This window comes from Phocoena phocoena, chromosome 6 (assembly GCF_963924675.1).
Source record: "Phocoena phocoena chromosome 6, mPhoPho1.1, whole genome shotgun sequence".
NCBI lineage: Eukaryota > Metazoa > Chordata > Mammalia > Artiodactyla > Phocoenidae > Phocoena > Phocoena phocoena.
The window spans coordinates 66,858,033-66,875,940 of record NC_089224.1 but is presented as its reverse complement, the minus strand read 5'-3'; the positions used below and the strand labels follow the sequence as shown (position 1 = coordinate 66,875,940).

Genomic DNA, 17,908 nt, shown 5'->3' with positions numbered 1-17,908 from the left:
AATGACAAAAATAGTTGAAACTAATATATCTATATTGTGGGTAAGGTAGTTTGAAACCAGAATTATCTAGTTGTTGTCTCTGTTATCAACTTCAAGGTAAATTATTTTGGTAATTAGATCTGCAACTTTAAACCCATATTCCTATACTTTTTCTTCTCCCAAATCCTTATCTGTCTTCAGTAGTTATAAGGTTTTACCCTGTTCTCACACTTAATAAAAATTTCATTTCCCAAACATTGTAGAACTAACCTTGCTTAGAACAATATGGAAAGAATTAAAGCCAAGAAATTGTGCTGTAATAGGTGCCTAATATCGTACTTTTTTTTTCTTGTGAGAGATCCCAACTAGATCATTTCAGTCACGAGTACCCGAGAAAGTCTTAGTTCACTTTAAAGACCAGCTAATCTTTACCGAGCACTTATTACGTTCCAGATGCCGATTGATTTGTAAACCAACCCTCTATCAGGTGCTGTTACTACCCTTATTTTACAGTTAAAGAAACTAAGTCTCAGAGAGGTTAAAAGAGTTGCCCAAGGTGCCAGAGAGGTTAAAAGAGTTGCCCAAGGTGCCACAGATTCTAAGTGTCCAGGGTAGGACCCAGTCCCTTTCTGTGTCCGCTTTTTCTCAAGTTCTGCCTTTTTTGTGATGTTTAAGTGTTGTTGCTGCTTCTCCTGTCAGAAATGAGAAGGAAATAGTGAATTCTTAAGGAGACCTGTAATAACTTGGGAGATGAGGGCCTTTTCTGGTCAGCCCTGACTTCCAGTCCCATCTGGTTGACTCTGCCACACAGAGGAAGGCAGTGTGCCCAGGAATCACCAAACTAGCACCAGCAGTAATTCAGGCTTTACAGGGTTTGAAATCAGGGAACTGAGGCATATGCCTAGGAGTTGGGTAGACATTCCTAAGTTCAGGCACTACAGATAACTTAACCTCTTGAATATTCAACGCCTTTGGATAAATAAGGTATTACTAGTCCAATTTACCCTTGACTTAAGAGTCGTTAGCATGAGTAGAGAACCCAGACCTGCCTGTTTCACGATATATAAAGGGGGAGAGGGGTTGGGAGGAATGATAGATTCCTGGCCTTTCCAGGTTACGCTCTTTCTGTCTCTCAGAACTCTGGGTATCTTCCAACAGCTCATCTTCCAGTGGTTCCAGGTTGGAAGAGAAGAGAATGGTCAAGAAATATCCCTAAGGCCTTCCATCCCAGGGAAAGGATACATAGATTCTATGTATAATGCAAATGCACACTTAGGGAAGGCACAATCTCTAAATCTCTGGGGGCCCTGAACAAAGCTGTTAGGTTCTATGAACACACTTTCCCCATCTATAAAATGAGATACATGTTGAAACATGTTCTGCAGAACCCTGCTGTGATGGTATTGGTTCTCTTCCACTGTAGGCAATGTTGGGACGAAACAACGGGGAGTCCTCCAGGAAGAAGGATGAAGAGGAAGTTCAGAGCAGACACCGGTTAATCCCCCTGGGCAGAAAAATCTATGAATTCTACAATGCACCCATTGTGAAGTTCTGGTTCTACACTGTAAGCATCTTTCCTTTTCTCCTTTTATTAAAGGAGAAAAGGCCACAAAGAGCCAATGTCAGTTTCTCACACACCTGGGTGGTTTCTTCTACAAGTCATTATATAAAGACCATACAGGCAGGAATAATGGCTCTGTGACCTTGCTTTTTCCTGTAGCTTTGCAAGATTTGTGGAGTTTGTGAGGCAGCTTCCACAGCTTCTACATTTCTCCTCCTTGCAGAAAAGAAAGGAAATGGTAAAAGTGAGAACTAGCAGAATAGAGGTGAGATGAATATGAGTCTAGTCTAGAAGGGAAGTAGAGGTCCTTCTACAAAACGCTTCCCTTTTCTGGATGGGTGAGCAATGGATCAGAGTTGCCCATTTTAGACACCAGCCCTGGGTTTGTGGGGACATTTGGTGGGTAAGGGCTGAGCAGAGTGTTAAAAGGAAAACCACTAAAGATGGGGATCAGAAGTGTGTAATTACTCCCAATCCGGTATGTCATCAAACAACCTTTCTTGCTCTGACACCGTTAAACACCATGCAAACCAAAGCAGCAAAAAACATGCAAAGCAACCTAGAATCACAGCAAATACTGTCCAGTAAGCACACCCTGCAAATATTTTCTGCCCACAAGATAAAAGATTATCCCTGAAATAGCCTCCTCATATGGGAGAAATGGCCCGTCTGCCCCTGGTTTTCATGATATTTTAAGCTTAAGGTGAGCTTTGACCCAGGTCGTCTGTGCTGCTCTCCAGCCAATGGTGGAGCTGTGCCAGATGAAAGATAGTGCATCTGTGTTTTTGGCCTTTTTCACAACCAGCTCCACACCAGTCACTTGAGTCAGCAACAGGATAATCTGAGTCTGAGGCTGAGATGACGCAAATGACCAGATGAGGTCCTTTTTGTGTGGTCCTGTATGCTAACACTCAACACTGGCTTTAAGCCAGGCTTTCCCAGCCTCTGCACGATTGACATGTGGGGCGGAATAATTCTTTGTTGAGGAGGGCTGTCCATGTGCAGCAGCATCCCCGGCCTCTGTCCACTAGATGCCAGTAGCAGTCTCCAGCCCCCAAGTAGGACAACCAAAATGTCTCCAGACATTGCCAAATGTCTCCTTGTGGGGTAAAACTGCCACAAGTTGAAAACCAATACTTTAAAGTTTGGTCTTCAAAGAGGATGGGAAATTATTAAAATACAAATATGATCTTTTCAGTGAAGTAAAAATTTAAAGTTTAAATTTATTAGCATTAAAAAAATTCCTTCCCACCCCCCCAAAAAATAACTAAGGCATGCAGAAATCATTTCTATTTATCTATGCAGATATACACTATTTTTACCTTGCAGAAAACAACAGAGTGGTGGCAAGCATGGACTTTAGAGTCAGACAGCCTAAGTAGAAATCCCGTCTGGGCCTCTTTATTATTGTGTCACCTTAAGCAAGTTACTTTAGCACTACGTTCCCAGTTTTCTTAAGATGGGGATAGTAATAGTACCTACTTTATAAGGTTTGGTAAAGATTAAATGTGTTAAAATATGTAAAGCACTTAGAACAGGGCCTGGAACACGTAAGCACAATATAAATGTAACTTGTTATTCCTAGGCTGGTCCCATTGCAGAGCAAAGGTCAGTGTTTTATTCAGCCACCCAGGCAACAATGTTAAACTATCATTTATTGAATACCTACCTTTCTCTTATATTAGACTGCTTTAATTGTCTAGGACAGAGCCTGGCAAACTACAGCTCACAGGCCAGACCCAGCCCACTGCCCATTATTGTGGCCCGTGAGCTAAGAAAGTTTTTTACATTTTTAAAGAGTTGAAATAAAATCTACTGAAGACTAATTTGTGACACGTGAAAATTACATGAAATTCACATGTAATTCGCCTGTCCATAAAAAAGTTTTCCTGGAATACAGCCAAACTCATTCATTTACCTATAGTCTGGGTGCTTTTGTGCTACAACTGTTGAGTTGATTACTTGCAATAGAGACCATCTGGCCCACAAAGCCTTAAAAATTATCTGGCCCTTTACAGAAAATGTTTACAGACTCCTGATCTAGAGCATGAAAGAAACCAGTAGTAGTATCAAGAATTATCTATCACCTTTACAAATAGAATACTAGCATCTCTTACCCTTCCAAGGCATCTCTTTTTTTCTTTGTCTGAGTTCAGTATTAATTTTACTTCCTTGATTCCTCTAGTCCCCATTTACTTAGCTGAGGCAATTTATTAGCCAAGAATGTTTTTAAATCACAGATGCCTTGCCAGTGGTTCTGAGCCTTGGCTACGCATTAGAATCACCTGGAGTGCTTAAAAAAAAAGACAACCTGAGTTATATTTAATCTATACGTTTATCTACTTAGAAAGATGCCTGGGTTCTTTTCCCGGAGATCCTGTTGACATTGTTCTGGGGCACAGCCAGGACATCAGGATATTTCAAAGCTCCCAAGTGGTTATAATGAGTAGCCAGGGATGAGAACCACTGCCCTAGACAAAGGGCTGAGTTTTCAGCCTGGTATTTCCAAAACTTCCATGATGATAAGGGATTGTGTTAGAAATGCAAATTCCTGGCCCCATCACAGACCCACTAAATGAAATCTCCAGGGAGGAGCCCGAGCGTTTGTGTTTAACAAGCTTCCCAGGTGAGTCTTGTGGTCTGGGAAGCTTGGGGCATACTGCTTTTCTTGTACCATATACTGCAGGTTGTAAGGCTGTCCCTTTGAGAAGTGGGGCCCACGTGTCCAGCTCCCTTCTGCATGGCTGACTGGGTTACCCTCCACAAACCCATCAGACTGGATGCTCCAGTCATGTCTGATTGTGTTTCCACAATGATTTTCAGAAATCCGTAGGTATTGACAAAGCCTCAAAGAAGTAAATGGAGATGCGGAATGTCAATCTTTAAAGTCCCCAGAGATGCTTAACAGTAAAATGCAGCTTTAGATCAAAGGGCCAATTTGCTTTTGGTTGTGTTTTTTTCTATAAGAGTAGTTCCCAACTTGATCTCCCAAAGTATCCCCTTCTACACTCCCAAGGTTCTGAAAGGTAGGACACACCTCACTTCCACATAACCTCACTTCGGTGTCTTAGCAAGTTTCCAGAGGAGCAGGTTGAGTCCTCTTCTGTTCCAAGAAGAAAGGAGGCAGGGATCCAACTGGCTCCCAGACCAGTTTGTGGTGAGGGCCTCTTTCAAGTGCCCAGCTGGAGAGGATGCCAATTCAAGGTGCAAAGTGGTGCCAGGTCAGAGGGCACCGGGTGTGCTCTGGGCTTCTCCAGCAGGAACAGACTCCTTCCTCTGCTAACACGATGGGCCCCTCCACGCTCTAGTGGCAGTAGGAAAAGGCCTGGGAAGAAGCGAGGAATGGCCAGGCCCCACCAGGGATCCCCAGGCAGCTTCAGCAGGCTTTGGTGCTTGCATTTCATACTTGAGGAGTCATGCACCTTGGTTAATGGTAAATTTATAAAATATATAAGCAAATAAAATACAAATTCTTATAGGATTCCCACTAACTTAAGAATCACAAGGTTCTGTTTCTTTTCAAAGCTATGGCATTCTACACACAGCTTGTGAAAGCTTACAGAATATATATGTGTGTATATATGTGACTATATATTCACACACACACACACACACACACACACACACACACATTAAAGCATGTCATGTTAGGGTTATCTGCAGCAAGGCCCCATGAATGTTAGCAGTTCTAAGATAGGTTTCTTCCAAGGCAGCATCCAGTCCTCTGTTGTACCACTGAAACATGTTTGAAGTCCGTGTTTTGAGAGTTGTCCCAAAATATTATATTGTAGCTTGTTTATGGAAAGAAAAGCATTGTAGAGTAACTCATTTAAAAAATAGGCAGGAGCTAAAAAGGATGTTCGTGGAGGAGGCATAAGCAATGAGGTCAATTTAAAAAAGAAAAAAGAAGAGAGGTAGGAGTAGTTAAGTGGGGGTAAAAAAGGAAGGAAGGACTGAGGTAAGAGGAGGCGAGAGGCACAGAAGTTTCTTGAAAAAAGAGGTGTATAATAATATCAGTCATCATTCATTGGGCCTCTATTACTGTATCAGGAGGTAGATGCATATTCCCCTCCCCCATTCTTCTGAAAGCTCTACAGGGTCGGTAGCAAACATCTCCATTTCACAGAAGGGAGGCCCAGGCAGGCGAAGTGATTTTACACAAAAAGATACAGCTGGGATGTACTTGAGCCAGGATTTAAATCCAAGTTTCACTGACTTTGCGTCTACATTCCTTCCACCAAACACTAGTCCTTCTGCCAAACAAGTACATTAGACCTGTGTTCAGAGGAGAGAGGCAGATTGAAGGAGTTATTTAAGTACTAAAATGAAGAGGTTCTGGAAGAGTTGTGTGTGTGTCACTGGGCCTACCTGTGACAAGAGAAGATAATGCTTTGGAATGTTTTGTAATGAACTGAGTAAAATGACAAAACCTGGGCAGTTAACAAGGCCTACTGGAAGCAGTGGAATTTGGTCCAACAAGGAGAAGGAAGCAACTAGAGAGACAGAAGGATTTCAGGTCAGAAGGAGGCTAAGAGCATATTTCACCGTTTATCCACTGAAGTCCTTTCCTTGTGTTTTGTAAAATACAGAACTCACAGGGACTAGAGAGTGGATGCCAGTGTATAATGGTAAACAGGAACCATATGAAACGAATTACACTCTAAACACCATCCTACACGATTTCACATTGAGTAGACTCTTTTCAGGTGAGGTTTTTCACAACATGCTAATGATCCCGAAGGGGGTGGGGTAGGAACTGAGGCATGGTTATAAATGGTGGTCCTTGGGTGGGGTGGGGGGGTGTATACCAAAGTGAATCTCTCAGGAGGGGGAGGAGGCCTGCTGATACTCCAGCATCTATGCAGCTGCCCTCTCACTTTCATACGTGATCTCAATTCAACTCTGATATATGCCCACCCTTCAAGAGATGAAAAGTTATATTGCTGTGTCTATAAATCCGTCAATGTAATAGTGTCTCAGAAAGTACCTTTGACTCATATTAAGGACCTATGTATTCATTTATTTTTTAAATGAGAAGGGAAAAAAAAGGGAAAGGGGGAAGAAATAAGAAAAAGAAGAAAAAAAGGGGGGGGATGATAAAAAGGAAAAGGGAGAAAAAAGAAAAGGGAGAAAAAAGAAGGAAACGGAGGAAAAAAGAAAAGGGAAGAAGAAGGAAGAAAAAAGGAAAGAGGGAGGAAAAAAGGAAAAGGGGAGGGTAAAAAAAGGGGAGAGGATAAAAAGAAAAAAGGAAAAGGGAATAAAACAGGAAGAAAAAGGAGAGAAGAAAAGAAAAAGGGATTAAAAACAGGAAGAAGAAAAAAGAGGGAGAAAAGGGGAGAGAAAAAGAAAAGGGGGGAAAAGAAAAAAGGAAAAAAAGCGGAAGAAAAAAGAAAAAGGGAAGGAAAGAGGTCCGTTAGTAGAGAAAGCAATGTTTCTCTAGCTCTGCAGGGCCGCCCGTTCCCGTCTCCCAGCCAGGCTGCATCTTTCTCCACCTTCTAAGCTGCCTCCAGGGCTCCAGAATCATGCGGTATCTCCAAAATTCTCAAGGTCTCAATCCTTTTGCCCACACTATATCCTATTCTTTGCTACCTAAGCTCCAAAGAGTGCAGATTTCAATAAATTCATTCTTAGTTCCTGTTCACAGCCCCTGAGGCCCCTAAAGGCAGCAAGTACTTTACTTGACCTGAAGCCTTGCATAGAAAAGGCTTAACTTCTATGCCATTGCCCCTAGGATGAGTATTTTTCTCCAGAGGCTCCTCAGCCCCTTATGTAAGAACCTCACTAGCCCTCCTATACTCCACTCATCTAGACATACCTGAGTTGTCCAGTGACATTCACCAAACCTGAACGCTGAGGAGTTTTCCTGGGACATCCAGCAACTCAGCTAGTTCCATAAGGGCTCAACCTGCAGTGCTAGTGCCTCCTGAGGATTAAACCTTACTCCAGGCCACAGTCGGCCTTACAGACTCATTCTTTCCTATAAATTGCTTGTCTTCTCTTGTTTTGTTCAAAGAAGCAGAAACCAGGAAGGAATATCCCAGCTTGGATAGGGCAGGAAAGCAGTGCCTGGGATAAGAGGTAAAACCTTCCCAGGGCACCGCCAAACCAAGCACATTAAGATAGGAGAAAAAAAGAAGACATTAACATAGAAGAGAATTAAAGTGGGGCTCCAAGAAATTCCGGGCTATTATTTATGTCGGTTTGACCAATTTACATGTATAGCATGTGTCTGCCTTTCCTTCTTACAGACATTTAATCTACCTGGCATTCATTAGGCAAAAATTCACTGTGCTGTCCTAGTTGAAGGACCCAAGGCTCATGCATGAGCAAGAGCAGCTCCTGAGAGAAGAGGTTCCATTTTTAGCCAAGAAAATACAAGAAACAGGGAATTGCAAAACAAAATGGTGCATCATGACACGTAGGTACAAGCAAAGTACTGGGACACAGAGACACGCAGGGATCAAAAGGAAGATTGTATATCGAATTATTTCAAAATCACAGTCTTTTAAAATTCTTTTGATCGTTTAGAGCCTAGAAGTTCATGTCGTCGTGAATTCCTAGTCCTGCTTGCTGACCTTGTTGTGTCCTGACTCACAGTGGCCTGGCGCAAGGGCAGGGCTCCCAGGTCTTCGCAGCCAGAGCACTGTATTGTGTTTCCTTACAGCTGGCGTACATCGGATACTTGATGCTCTTCAACTATATCGTGTTAGTGAAGATGGAGCGCTGGCCTTCCACCCAGGAATGGATCGTCATTTCCTATATTTTCACCCTGGGAATAGAAAAGATGAGAGAGGTAACTGCTTTCATAAAAGAGAACAGAGGAGAAAGACAGTGGTTAGTTACATCTGTGGATAGAGGGGATCATGGAACACTCGGGATCCAGAAACTATTTTTCTAACACTGCCACAGAAATAAAGGACTTGGCTTCCACAGCTGCTGACAGACCTGGGAGGCTTCAGTGTGTGTTTATAGGGTTGTCAGTCCATGCATGCTTGGGATCTAGTCTATTTTCTGCTAGAGTTATCTCTTACCCCAAGAAACCCTCCAGTTGTCTTCAACACTGTTTACACCTCTCTTTCCTCGTCCTGATAAACATGACTTAAAATTTTTTCTACTTTAAGAAAGTTTTTTTTAATCTTTAAATTTTCCACTTTTAACTCCCATTGCAACCCCTTACTCTGTGTCTCTTTGGACACAGTCCACCAATACCTATGATTCTGCAAATGCATTTCAGCAGCTCTAGGAGGAACTATGCTTTCATTCATTAATTTATTCCCTGGTTTATTCCTTCTCAACATTTATTATGTCCCTGCTGGGCACCAGCCTCTCTACCAGCCCTAAGTGAATTGAGCATATTTCTTGTCCTTCAGGTTGAGGATGTGGGTCCCTCTCTTCTCCCCCCAACGCCATCGCATAAAAGGAGCCATCAAAATGCCACCCTCCTGTGACTTGAAGTCAAAGCTAGCCTCGGGTCATCAGATTCAGAGCCATTAGAATAAATGTAGTCAAGCAATAATCCACCAGAGGGCTCTGCAACTCTGCCCAACAAGCTCCCAAAGCCCATTCCCAAGCCCACTGGGGAGGCAGGCTTGTAAGTTATAACGATTCCTCTGCATTTCTTACTCCCTGTCAAGTCCATTGCATTCTCGAGAGCTCTGGAACAACCCTACTTGCTGTACTACAGTGAGTAGGAAAATATATTGAGCTCCATAGAAAAAAGGATTCCTACAAACCCACAAATTCACCCTTGCCTTCATTACTAAGACAGGTTAAAAGGGCCTTACTATCTTAGGGCGTAGCTCTAGAATGTTCTCCTCCAGAGAAAAAGTGGGATCATTTTTTTTAAAAAAGCAAACATGTATAAATATTTAGAGCCCTTCCTTGGGTTTTTTAACTGCTTTGGGGATATTTAAATTCTAACCAGCATGCCCCTATCCTGAGAGTCCCATTTTATAAGGGACTGGATTTTTTTTTTTTTTAAAGTGGCTGCCTTTGCCTCATTCCAACTAGTTGTCTACTCTTAGGCTTTCCCATTCATAATGCCTTCCACTTCCTGACCACTGTTGTGCATTTCCCATTTGTAAACTGAAAACAGTAATAAATTCGCTATGGTCTTTGTGTAGCTCTCTGAGAACTGAGGCCGCAACTGCTGAGGGCTCTGTTGCTGTGCAGCGCCAGCTCACTGGCTTTGTGATTTAAAGCCCAGATGCCTATTCCTTCCCCCAGGACAAGCAGAAAAGGGAGAGACTTGAGCAGGGAGACTGGAATCTCTCCAGGGGCTAGACTGGAAGAAGACAGGGAGCAGTCTGTACTCCACGGGCTGTTCTGGAAGAGGCTGCCAAGCCGGCGGGCTGCCAGGAATCTCCAGGCTGGCTATCCATTTCTCCTGAGGCGGCATATAACAGCGGGGAGAGCAGGCTTTGGAGCCTGGGGTCAGCGGGGGGTCAACCAAGAGTCCTTGTTTCCGAGGAAGCAGTGGGGCGGGAGGCACTGACCACCGAAGTATCTGACCTTCCCTTCGGCCCAATGAGGTTGCGCCCTGGCCCCTCACCCCACGTCCCTGAACCCATTAAGGACATGCTCAGGCGCCGAGCGTCCCGCCTGGTGCCTCCTCACAGCACGCGGGCCCTCTAGACCTCAGACGCAGGAGTCTGAAAACAGGGGAAAGTCTGTAGGCTCCCGCGCCTCCGGGGACATAGGCGGGCTCTGTGGTTTCTTCCGGGGCCCGCCCCTTCCGGCATACGTACTTCTGCGCGCAGTCAGCCAAACAAGCCCGGTCATCACGTAATAGCGCGTAACTGCCCCCGGCTGCGGGTAGACAGCTTCTCACGTGGGGCCTCCTCCCCGCGACTCGTGAGGGAGATGGCGCGCTGTGAAGACATCTCCACTGCACAGGTATGGGAACCAAGACCCAGGGATTGAGCAATTTTTCTGCATCCCACAGCTGGAGAGGAGAGCTGGGTCTTAAACCCGACTGACACGGCCCTAGGCCCACGGCTCTTTCCACTCCCCGCGAGGTTGCAAACTGAGACGCTCCCCGGATCCTTGGGATCCTAAGAGAGACCTCACCCCAGCCACTCTGCTTTTATCTCTTTTTATGTTGAGATTTCAGAAAAATACTTCATTTAAAATATATATACATATATACTATAAACCTTAGGCGAGTGTGGGCAAAGGGTTAGAGAAACTCTAAGGCATTCCCCACCTCAGCACATACGCTTGTGCTCAGACAGGTTTTTTCCCCTAGTTAAGATGGAGCCTGGGTGGGAAGCCATCAGGACAATAGCTGCTGCAGGAATTCTTCATGGGTAGGACAGTGGCTCCCAACCTGTGGTCACCAGCATGACCTGGGAGCTTTTAGAAATGTAAATCCTCAAGCCCCACACAGGCATACTGAAGCAGAAACTCCAGGGCTGGGGCCCAGGCAACCGTGTTTTCACCAGCCCTCCAGGTGATTCCGATGCATGCTAAGGTATAGGGTTTAGGAATGAGGCACTAGAGGATGAAGAATGAGGCTGCCACGTGGCTTCTGGTATCTTGCTCAGCCTTCCAAGCCCCAGTCCTGACTCACTAAAACCTCCCTTCCTTAATGTTTCAGGCCAGGGCAAGCTATTAAAGGCACCGTGAGGATTCAAATAAATAGCTGTAGATTAGACCTGGCCCCAGTCTTTGCACTCCTCTCCTTTGAGAGGTCCTGAGTCGGGAAAGGGGTGGGTCATGGCTTGAAGAGGTGGAAGTCTCAGAGGCAAACACAAGTGATTCGTGAAGGTAGCCCTACTGTATAGCCTCACCAGGTTCCTCACATCCTGTGGTGCAGAATGGGTGTCAACTCCTGCTATCCAACTGTTCATTTCATAGAGTGTGGAGCAGCAAAAAGCCCCTCTAGATTTAAGATAATTCAGAGCACCACCCAGCAGTTAAGATATACAAGGGAGTGGGGAATTGCTATGAGGTGTCTCTGCAACAGTCAACACATATTTCTTGAGTGTCTGTTATGTAGCAGGGCCTGGGAAACAAAGGGTCTGTCCTCAAAGTTTACAGTTACAGATGAGAGGAGAGATGGATGGATGTTGAGAGGGATGCATGGATAGATGATAGCTAGCTAGCTAGACTGGCATGCGTACATGTACGCACACGTATACATGCATGCAGAAGATTTCCATATAGTGATAAAAATCTTCAAAAAATAGAGTAGGATAATGTATTAGTGGCTTGGGCGTGTGGAGACCACTGCAGGGAGGTGGTCAAGGAAGTTCTTTCTAAGAAGGGGGAATTTGAGTGGAGACCTTGAGTATAAGGAGAACCCAGACATGTAAAAATCAGGGAGAAGAAAATGCCCAACAGAAGGAACAAGTGCAAATGTCCTGAGTATAGAATGGATTTGTTATGCTTAAGAGCAAACCACTATGGCCTCAGGGTAGTGAACGGGGAGGATATGGTGGGACGTGAAATGAGGCCACCGTAAGGAGTTTGGATCTTTCTGTATTCGTAATGGAAGCCATCAGAAGGCTTAAATATTCAGTTATCACAATTTGCTTTAGTTCTGCTGTTGTTCATATGTCTCTCAAGTCTCTCTCTTTTTTAAATTGAGGTATAATTCACCAGTAAGAAAATGAACAACTCATAAGGGTACAGCTTGATGAGTTTTTACCTACCCATACAACTGTGTAATCACCACCCAGCTCACGGCTTAGGCTTTTAAAGGTCTTTCTGTGTGCTGCTCAGAGAATACATTGAGGCTGGTCAGGCAACAGTGGTGGCAGGGATACCAGTTGGAAGGCTGTTGCAATCATCTGGGCAATGTAATGGGGCTTAGGATAGAGTGGCAACAGTGAAGGTGGTGAGAAGTGGTTGGACTAGGTCGTATTTGGAAATATAGGGAATAGGACATGTTGATGCAGAGGATATGGGTATGAAAGAGGAATGAAGGAGTCCTCCTAAGTTAGTGGCCTGAGTAGCTCAATATGGTGATACCGTTTACTGAGATGAAGGAGGATTTTGGAGATTTGCAGGGTATTAGGAATCAATAATTTTATAGCAAAACCCTAATGCATGTCTTAGAATTGTAAGGCATCCCAAAGGAACAAACTTAATTGCTTATATACAACTGAGCTAAGCTTAGGCCATCCAGATGAGTAGATACAGGTAGACAAAACAAGCTACTGATGTCAGCTAACAGACCAAGCACTTTGCAACTGGGCTGAAAATATAGACAGAAATCAAACCTAACCCCACTCTCTTTCCTGACTTTTAGATTTTGATGTCAGAGCCAGGGAAATTGCTACAAAAAGTAAAGGTGTGGCTGCAAGAGTACTGGAATGTCACAGACCTCATAGCCATCCTTCTGTTCTCTGTTGGAATGATCCTTCGTCTCCAAGACCAGCCCTTCAGGAGTGACGGGAGGGTCATCTATTGTGTGAACATCATTTATTGGTACATTCGTCTATTAGACATCTTCGGCGTGAACAAGTATTTGGGCCCATATGTAATGATGATTGGAAAAATGGTAAGCAGGGTCCTCTGATTCCATGTTATAAGTTCTCAGAGAAGGAGTGGTTATCATAGGAAGAGAGAAATAATTCATTTGGGTCAGCTTTCAATGTCTGAGATGGCCCTGGGGGTGTTTTATTTTTTAATTCCTTTTGAGTGTTCAGAAGTTTGATTACATCTATATATTATTAATTCATAACTGGAGGATTAACTATCACGTACTCATTCACTTACTGACAAATATTTATAAACATCATCTATTTTGTGCCAGGCACCTGGGTAGGAGTTGGGTATATAAGGACACTCATTTAATAAGGTAGATGATGAGAGAAAGAGAGAAGTGATTACCATACAGTGTGAGAATGCTGTAACAGAGTTATATATAAAATACCTCAGGAGCATAGAAAAGAGACGGTTGGTCAGGGAAGCCTTCACACAGAAGTTAACATTTTATATCAGAGAAGGTATGGATCTCCACTGTAAATTTTTAACAGATTCCTTTTTTCTTTTTCTTTTTTTTTTTTTTTTTTTAATGAGGTACACGGGCCTCTCACTGTTGTGGCCTCTCCCGTTGCGGAGCACAGGCTCCAGACGCGCAGGCTCAGCAGCCATGGCTCACGGGCCCAGCCGCTCCGCGGCATGTGGGATCTTCCCGGACCGGGGCACGAACCCGTGTCCCCTGCATCGGCAGGCGGACTCTCAACCACTGCGCCACCAGGGAAGCCCTAGATTCCTTTTTTCTTAATGAAGTTCTAGAAAAACATCTTTCTCTACACAGAGAGGGAAAAAAACATAGTTTATTTGAGTTGAGTTAGGTTGAGTTTGATTTGAACATTAAGTTCTGTCAATATATTTTGTGTTTTGTTACATTACTGGAGAATGATATCTGTTGAAAACTAGGTTCCAGAATGATGCTCCTACTTATCTTATTCTTTTAAAAAAAGAATCCCAAGTGCCAAGTTAATATGCTTCCCACATATGGCTGTGGACTTGTTCTGGTATTCCTGGACCATACACTAGTTTCCAGACTTTCTCCATAAAGACTGAGCCCTCACGGGACAGCATCGGTGTAACCCTGGGAATGCACAAGTAAATCAGCCCCCTCTCCAAACTAGAGGAAGAATCAGAGTCTGATGCTCAGTGCTTTTTATCAGTTACCCAATTTTCTAAGTGTGTCCCCTTACTTAACCTTTACAGGGCATATATGGAAAAGCCAAGTACATCCATTTTACTATGGCAAACAGCTCTTACTGAAAAATCTCATTCCTAATGTCCTCCACTCCACTCCCATTGTATCAGCTCTTGAAACAGTTGAACAGTTGGTCAACAGATATCCTTCATCATTCTCACTCAGGTTTTACTATTTACATCATTAACTGCTTACCTTTCAGTCAGCAAATCAATATTTATTATTATTTTGTGTGTGTGTATGTATGTAACTTTACTAAAATGAGTCTTAAATAACAAAAACTCTTCCTACAAAAGCACTGGCAAACTCTTACGAAGAGAGGGAGACTTTGAATCTAAAAGGAAAGGGTTATAATACCTTGAGCAATTTATTTAACCTCTTTGAGATGCAGTTTACTCATTTCCAAGTAGTAATAATAAATGCATATCTTTTCAGGTTGTGGTGATAGTTAGAAATAACACAGGTTAAGTGGTCAACAGTGTCTGGCTCACAGTAGGTAGTTGATAAATTATATCTGTTACCATTGTTAAAGTACAATGGAAAAAGGAAAAATCGGTGAGCATACTTATTTGCTCTATTCCTAATCCTTTTGTACAAAAGCTTGGTGTTTATAAAACCAGCATTGTTTAGGGAAAATATCACAAAGCCCACTCTAGAGTGGAAAAACTTGAATTCAATAAGCTTGAGTTACTTACCCAAAGCTGAATCCCAGTTCATTTGGGGGGTTTTTGAGTAGGAAACAAATGTGTATCTTACTGTATAACACTACCTCTTACATCATCTTTGTACTTTAGTAATGAATTTGAGATGGTGGTGAAAATTTCCACATCTAAAAGCAGAGTCTCCACTTAGTCTATAGAAGAGGTTTAGGAGAGAGGAACTGTTGGCTTTCCACACAATTTATGTATAAAAATGTGTAGATGTATGAATTTTCTGGACAGAGGGGACAGACATCTATGAGATTCTCAAATGTGAAATTCTCAAATATATTCTCAAATGGACCCAATGAAAGTGAAGGACTATAACAGCTGCAAAATTAAGCCAAGTTTTCTCATTCTTGACACTATTGCTATTTTGGACTAGATAATTCTTCATTGGGGGGCGGGGGACTGTCCTTTGCATCATAGGATGTTTAGCAGCATCCCTGGCCTCTACCCACTGGATGCCAGTAACGTGTGTGCATGAGCGTGCACGCACACACACACACACACACACAAACACTCACAACAACAAAAACATCTCCAGATATTGCTGTATGTCCCCTGTGGAGCAAATTGCCCTCTGTAGAGAACCAGTACATTAGGTGAATACATTATCTGATTGGTTGTTTTTCTTAATTGATCATTACCTTTTCTTATTTCAATAAATAAAATTGGGAAAGACCCAAACAAGCCAGATATATTAGTTTTAAGAGGTTGAGTCACATTTAAATACTTGAAATAACTAGTCACACTAATGCAGTAAGATTATTTTCAAATTCATATCTATCTTTTTAATAATGGCATAATTATCCCCAGTTTTGATGAGAATGAAACCTTACCGTGGAGTGAGCAAGAGAGATTGTACTGCAGTTTTTCTACATTCTAACTTATTCTTGACTGATTAGTGAAGTCATTCATAAGTAGAAAATGAGTATATTGGGGGGCTTTGTTTGCTTTCATGGGGCTTTTAAGATAATTAGTTCAGTAATAGAGTCACTGATCCAGAAGGTAGGTAAACTGCCTATGGAAATTATCAGTGAGCTGGATGGACTGCCAGGATGGAAGCTTAACAAAATATGCCCAGATGTGGTTATACCGAAAGCCCCCAACATTAGAGAGCCCCTGTTAAGTACTAAACAGCCAAGTAACTCACTGTGCCCTGTGGTCTAGGGACTGCAGGCTGCTGAAGTACCTGGACTCAATACTGATCAAGTATGATTCCAATTAATCTTCAGATCCAGAATCACTTAATGGAATTCCAACCCTTTTCTTCATATTCCACTTCTCAATGGGTCTCTAAGCCTAGCACTAAGCTCACTTATATAATGTGGAATAAAAACAACAATAATAGGTTTCATTTACTATGTGCCAAATACCATGTCAGACTTGTCAATCATCATTACAACCCCATGAAATAGGTTTTAGTATCTTCATTTCATAATTGAACAAACTGAAACTAGGCAAGGAACAAAGGAAGGATTCAGACTCCTATCTATCTGACTCCACAGCCTGACCTCCTTTCAATTCTAATAATAAACTTGCACTGAGAACTACCCACATTAAGTGTTTCACACATTATCTCATTTAATCCTTACAAAAATAATATGCATTATTATTATTATCCCCACTTTACAAATAAACAAGACCAAGCAACGTGCCAAGATCACCTAGTTGTTTTTACTACCAGAGTCAAGGTGAAAACTCAGGTATTCTGACACCTGAGGACACATACTTAACCGCTACAGTATATACTCTCCTCTATAGAAACCAACCAAAGGATATTTGAAAGAATGAGACACAATCAGCTCTCTTCATATTGAACCAATTGGACAATTTAGCTTTAAAAACAGAGGTAGCCAGGGCTTCCCTGGTGGCGCAGTGGTTGAGAATCCGCCTGCCAATGCAGGGGACACGGGTTTGATCCCTGGTCCGGGAAGATCCCACATGCCGCGGAGCAACTAAGCCCGTGCACAGCAACTACTGAGCCTGTGCTCTAAAGCCCATCAGCCACAACTACTGACCCCGTGTGCTGCAACTACTGAAGCTCGCACACCTAGAGCCTGTGCTCCACGACAAGAGAAGCCACCGCAATGAGAAGCCCACGCATTGCAACGAAGAGTAGCCCCCGCTCACTGCAACTAGAAAAAGCCTGCACGCAGCAATGAAGACCCAACACAGCCAAAAATAAATAAATTAAATAAGTAAATTTAAAAATAAATAAAAAATAAAAATAGAGGTAGCCAGACCCAGTTCTCACTAATAATGTCCTGTTTCTGCAGTTCACTCCAACAGATACCAGTTTTTGTATGGAAGCTAAGACGCTTTTGAAATGTATGAAGTTGAGTGTTTGGGAACAATGTTTCTTTGGTTGTTTTGACCCTTTGAATAGATATTACAATCAAGCTGAATGAGAACAGTCCTGAGAAATTAGAACAGTTGCTGTATTTACTGGCTGAGTTTTCTTGGGTCAGACTAGTTCCTAAGTCTCATAAGTATACACCTTCCTCTCCCCACCCACCTTTTCATCAGTCTAAATAAATATAACATGAAGGACCCATTTGTGTTTTCTCACTAATAGAACTTTTTGTAAATAAATGATGAAAGAATTTTATAAGAGAGAGAGAGGATGAGAAATTGACCCACATTCCCTATAAAACTGTTTCAGCACAGCTGGCTTGTTTACTTTTAAGAGAGTTCTGAGGCCACTAAGTTGTGAAAAGAATAATTAACCAGCACATATTTTTAAGGACAGTGAACAAATACAAATGAACATCAAATTTTGAGAGATTCTTATTTAGTTTCAAAGTCAGACAATACTTGAGAGATTTTTAAGTTGCCTTGAAAGTTGATTAACTGGCCTAAAATGTATTGAGCCCCCAGTGTCCTAAGGCATACAGGAAGGCTGTAATGTTTTAATTCCGATAACCAGCACCATGAAACGTATTCTTGCAAAATAAAATTTTAAAACTAATTTAAAGCCTTCATTAC

At 42.6% G+C, this 17,908-nt stretch overlaps 1 protein-coding gene across 14 annotated transcripts in view; it reads left to right on the top strand.

Annotated features, from left to right (window-relative positions):
• The window catches only part of TRPM3 (transient receptor potential cation channel subfamily M member 3), a 787,839-nt gene that overhangs the window by 713,468 nt on the left and 56,463 nt on the right, over positions 1-17,908 (top strand). For all 14 annotated transcript variants that reach the window (XM_065879762.1, XM_065879761.1, XM_065879759.1 and 11 more), the window contains 3 exons: positions 1,403-1,543; positions 8,205-8,333; positions 12,795-13,046. In XM_065879762.1, coding sequence (XP_065735834.1) covers positions 1,403-1,543; positions 8,205-8,333; positions 12,795-13,046 — 522 coding nt within the window. The remainder of the gene's footprint in view (positions 1-1,402; positions 1,544-8,204; positions 8,334-12,794; positions 13,047-17,908) is intronic.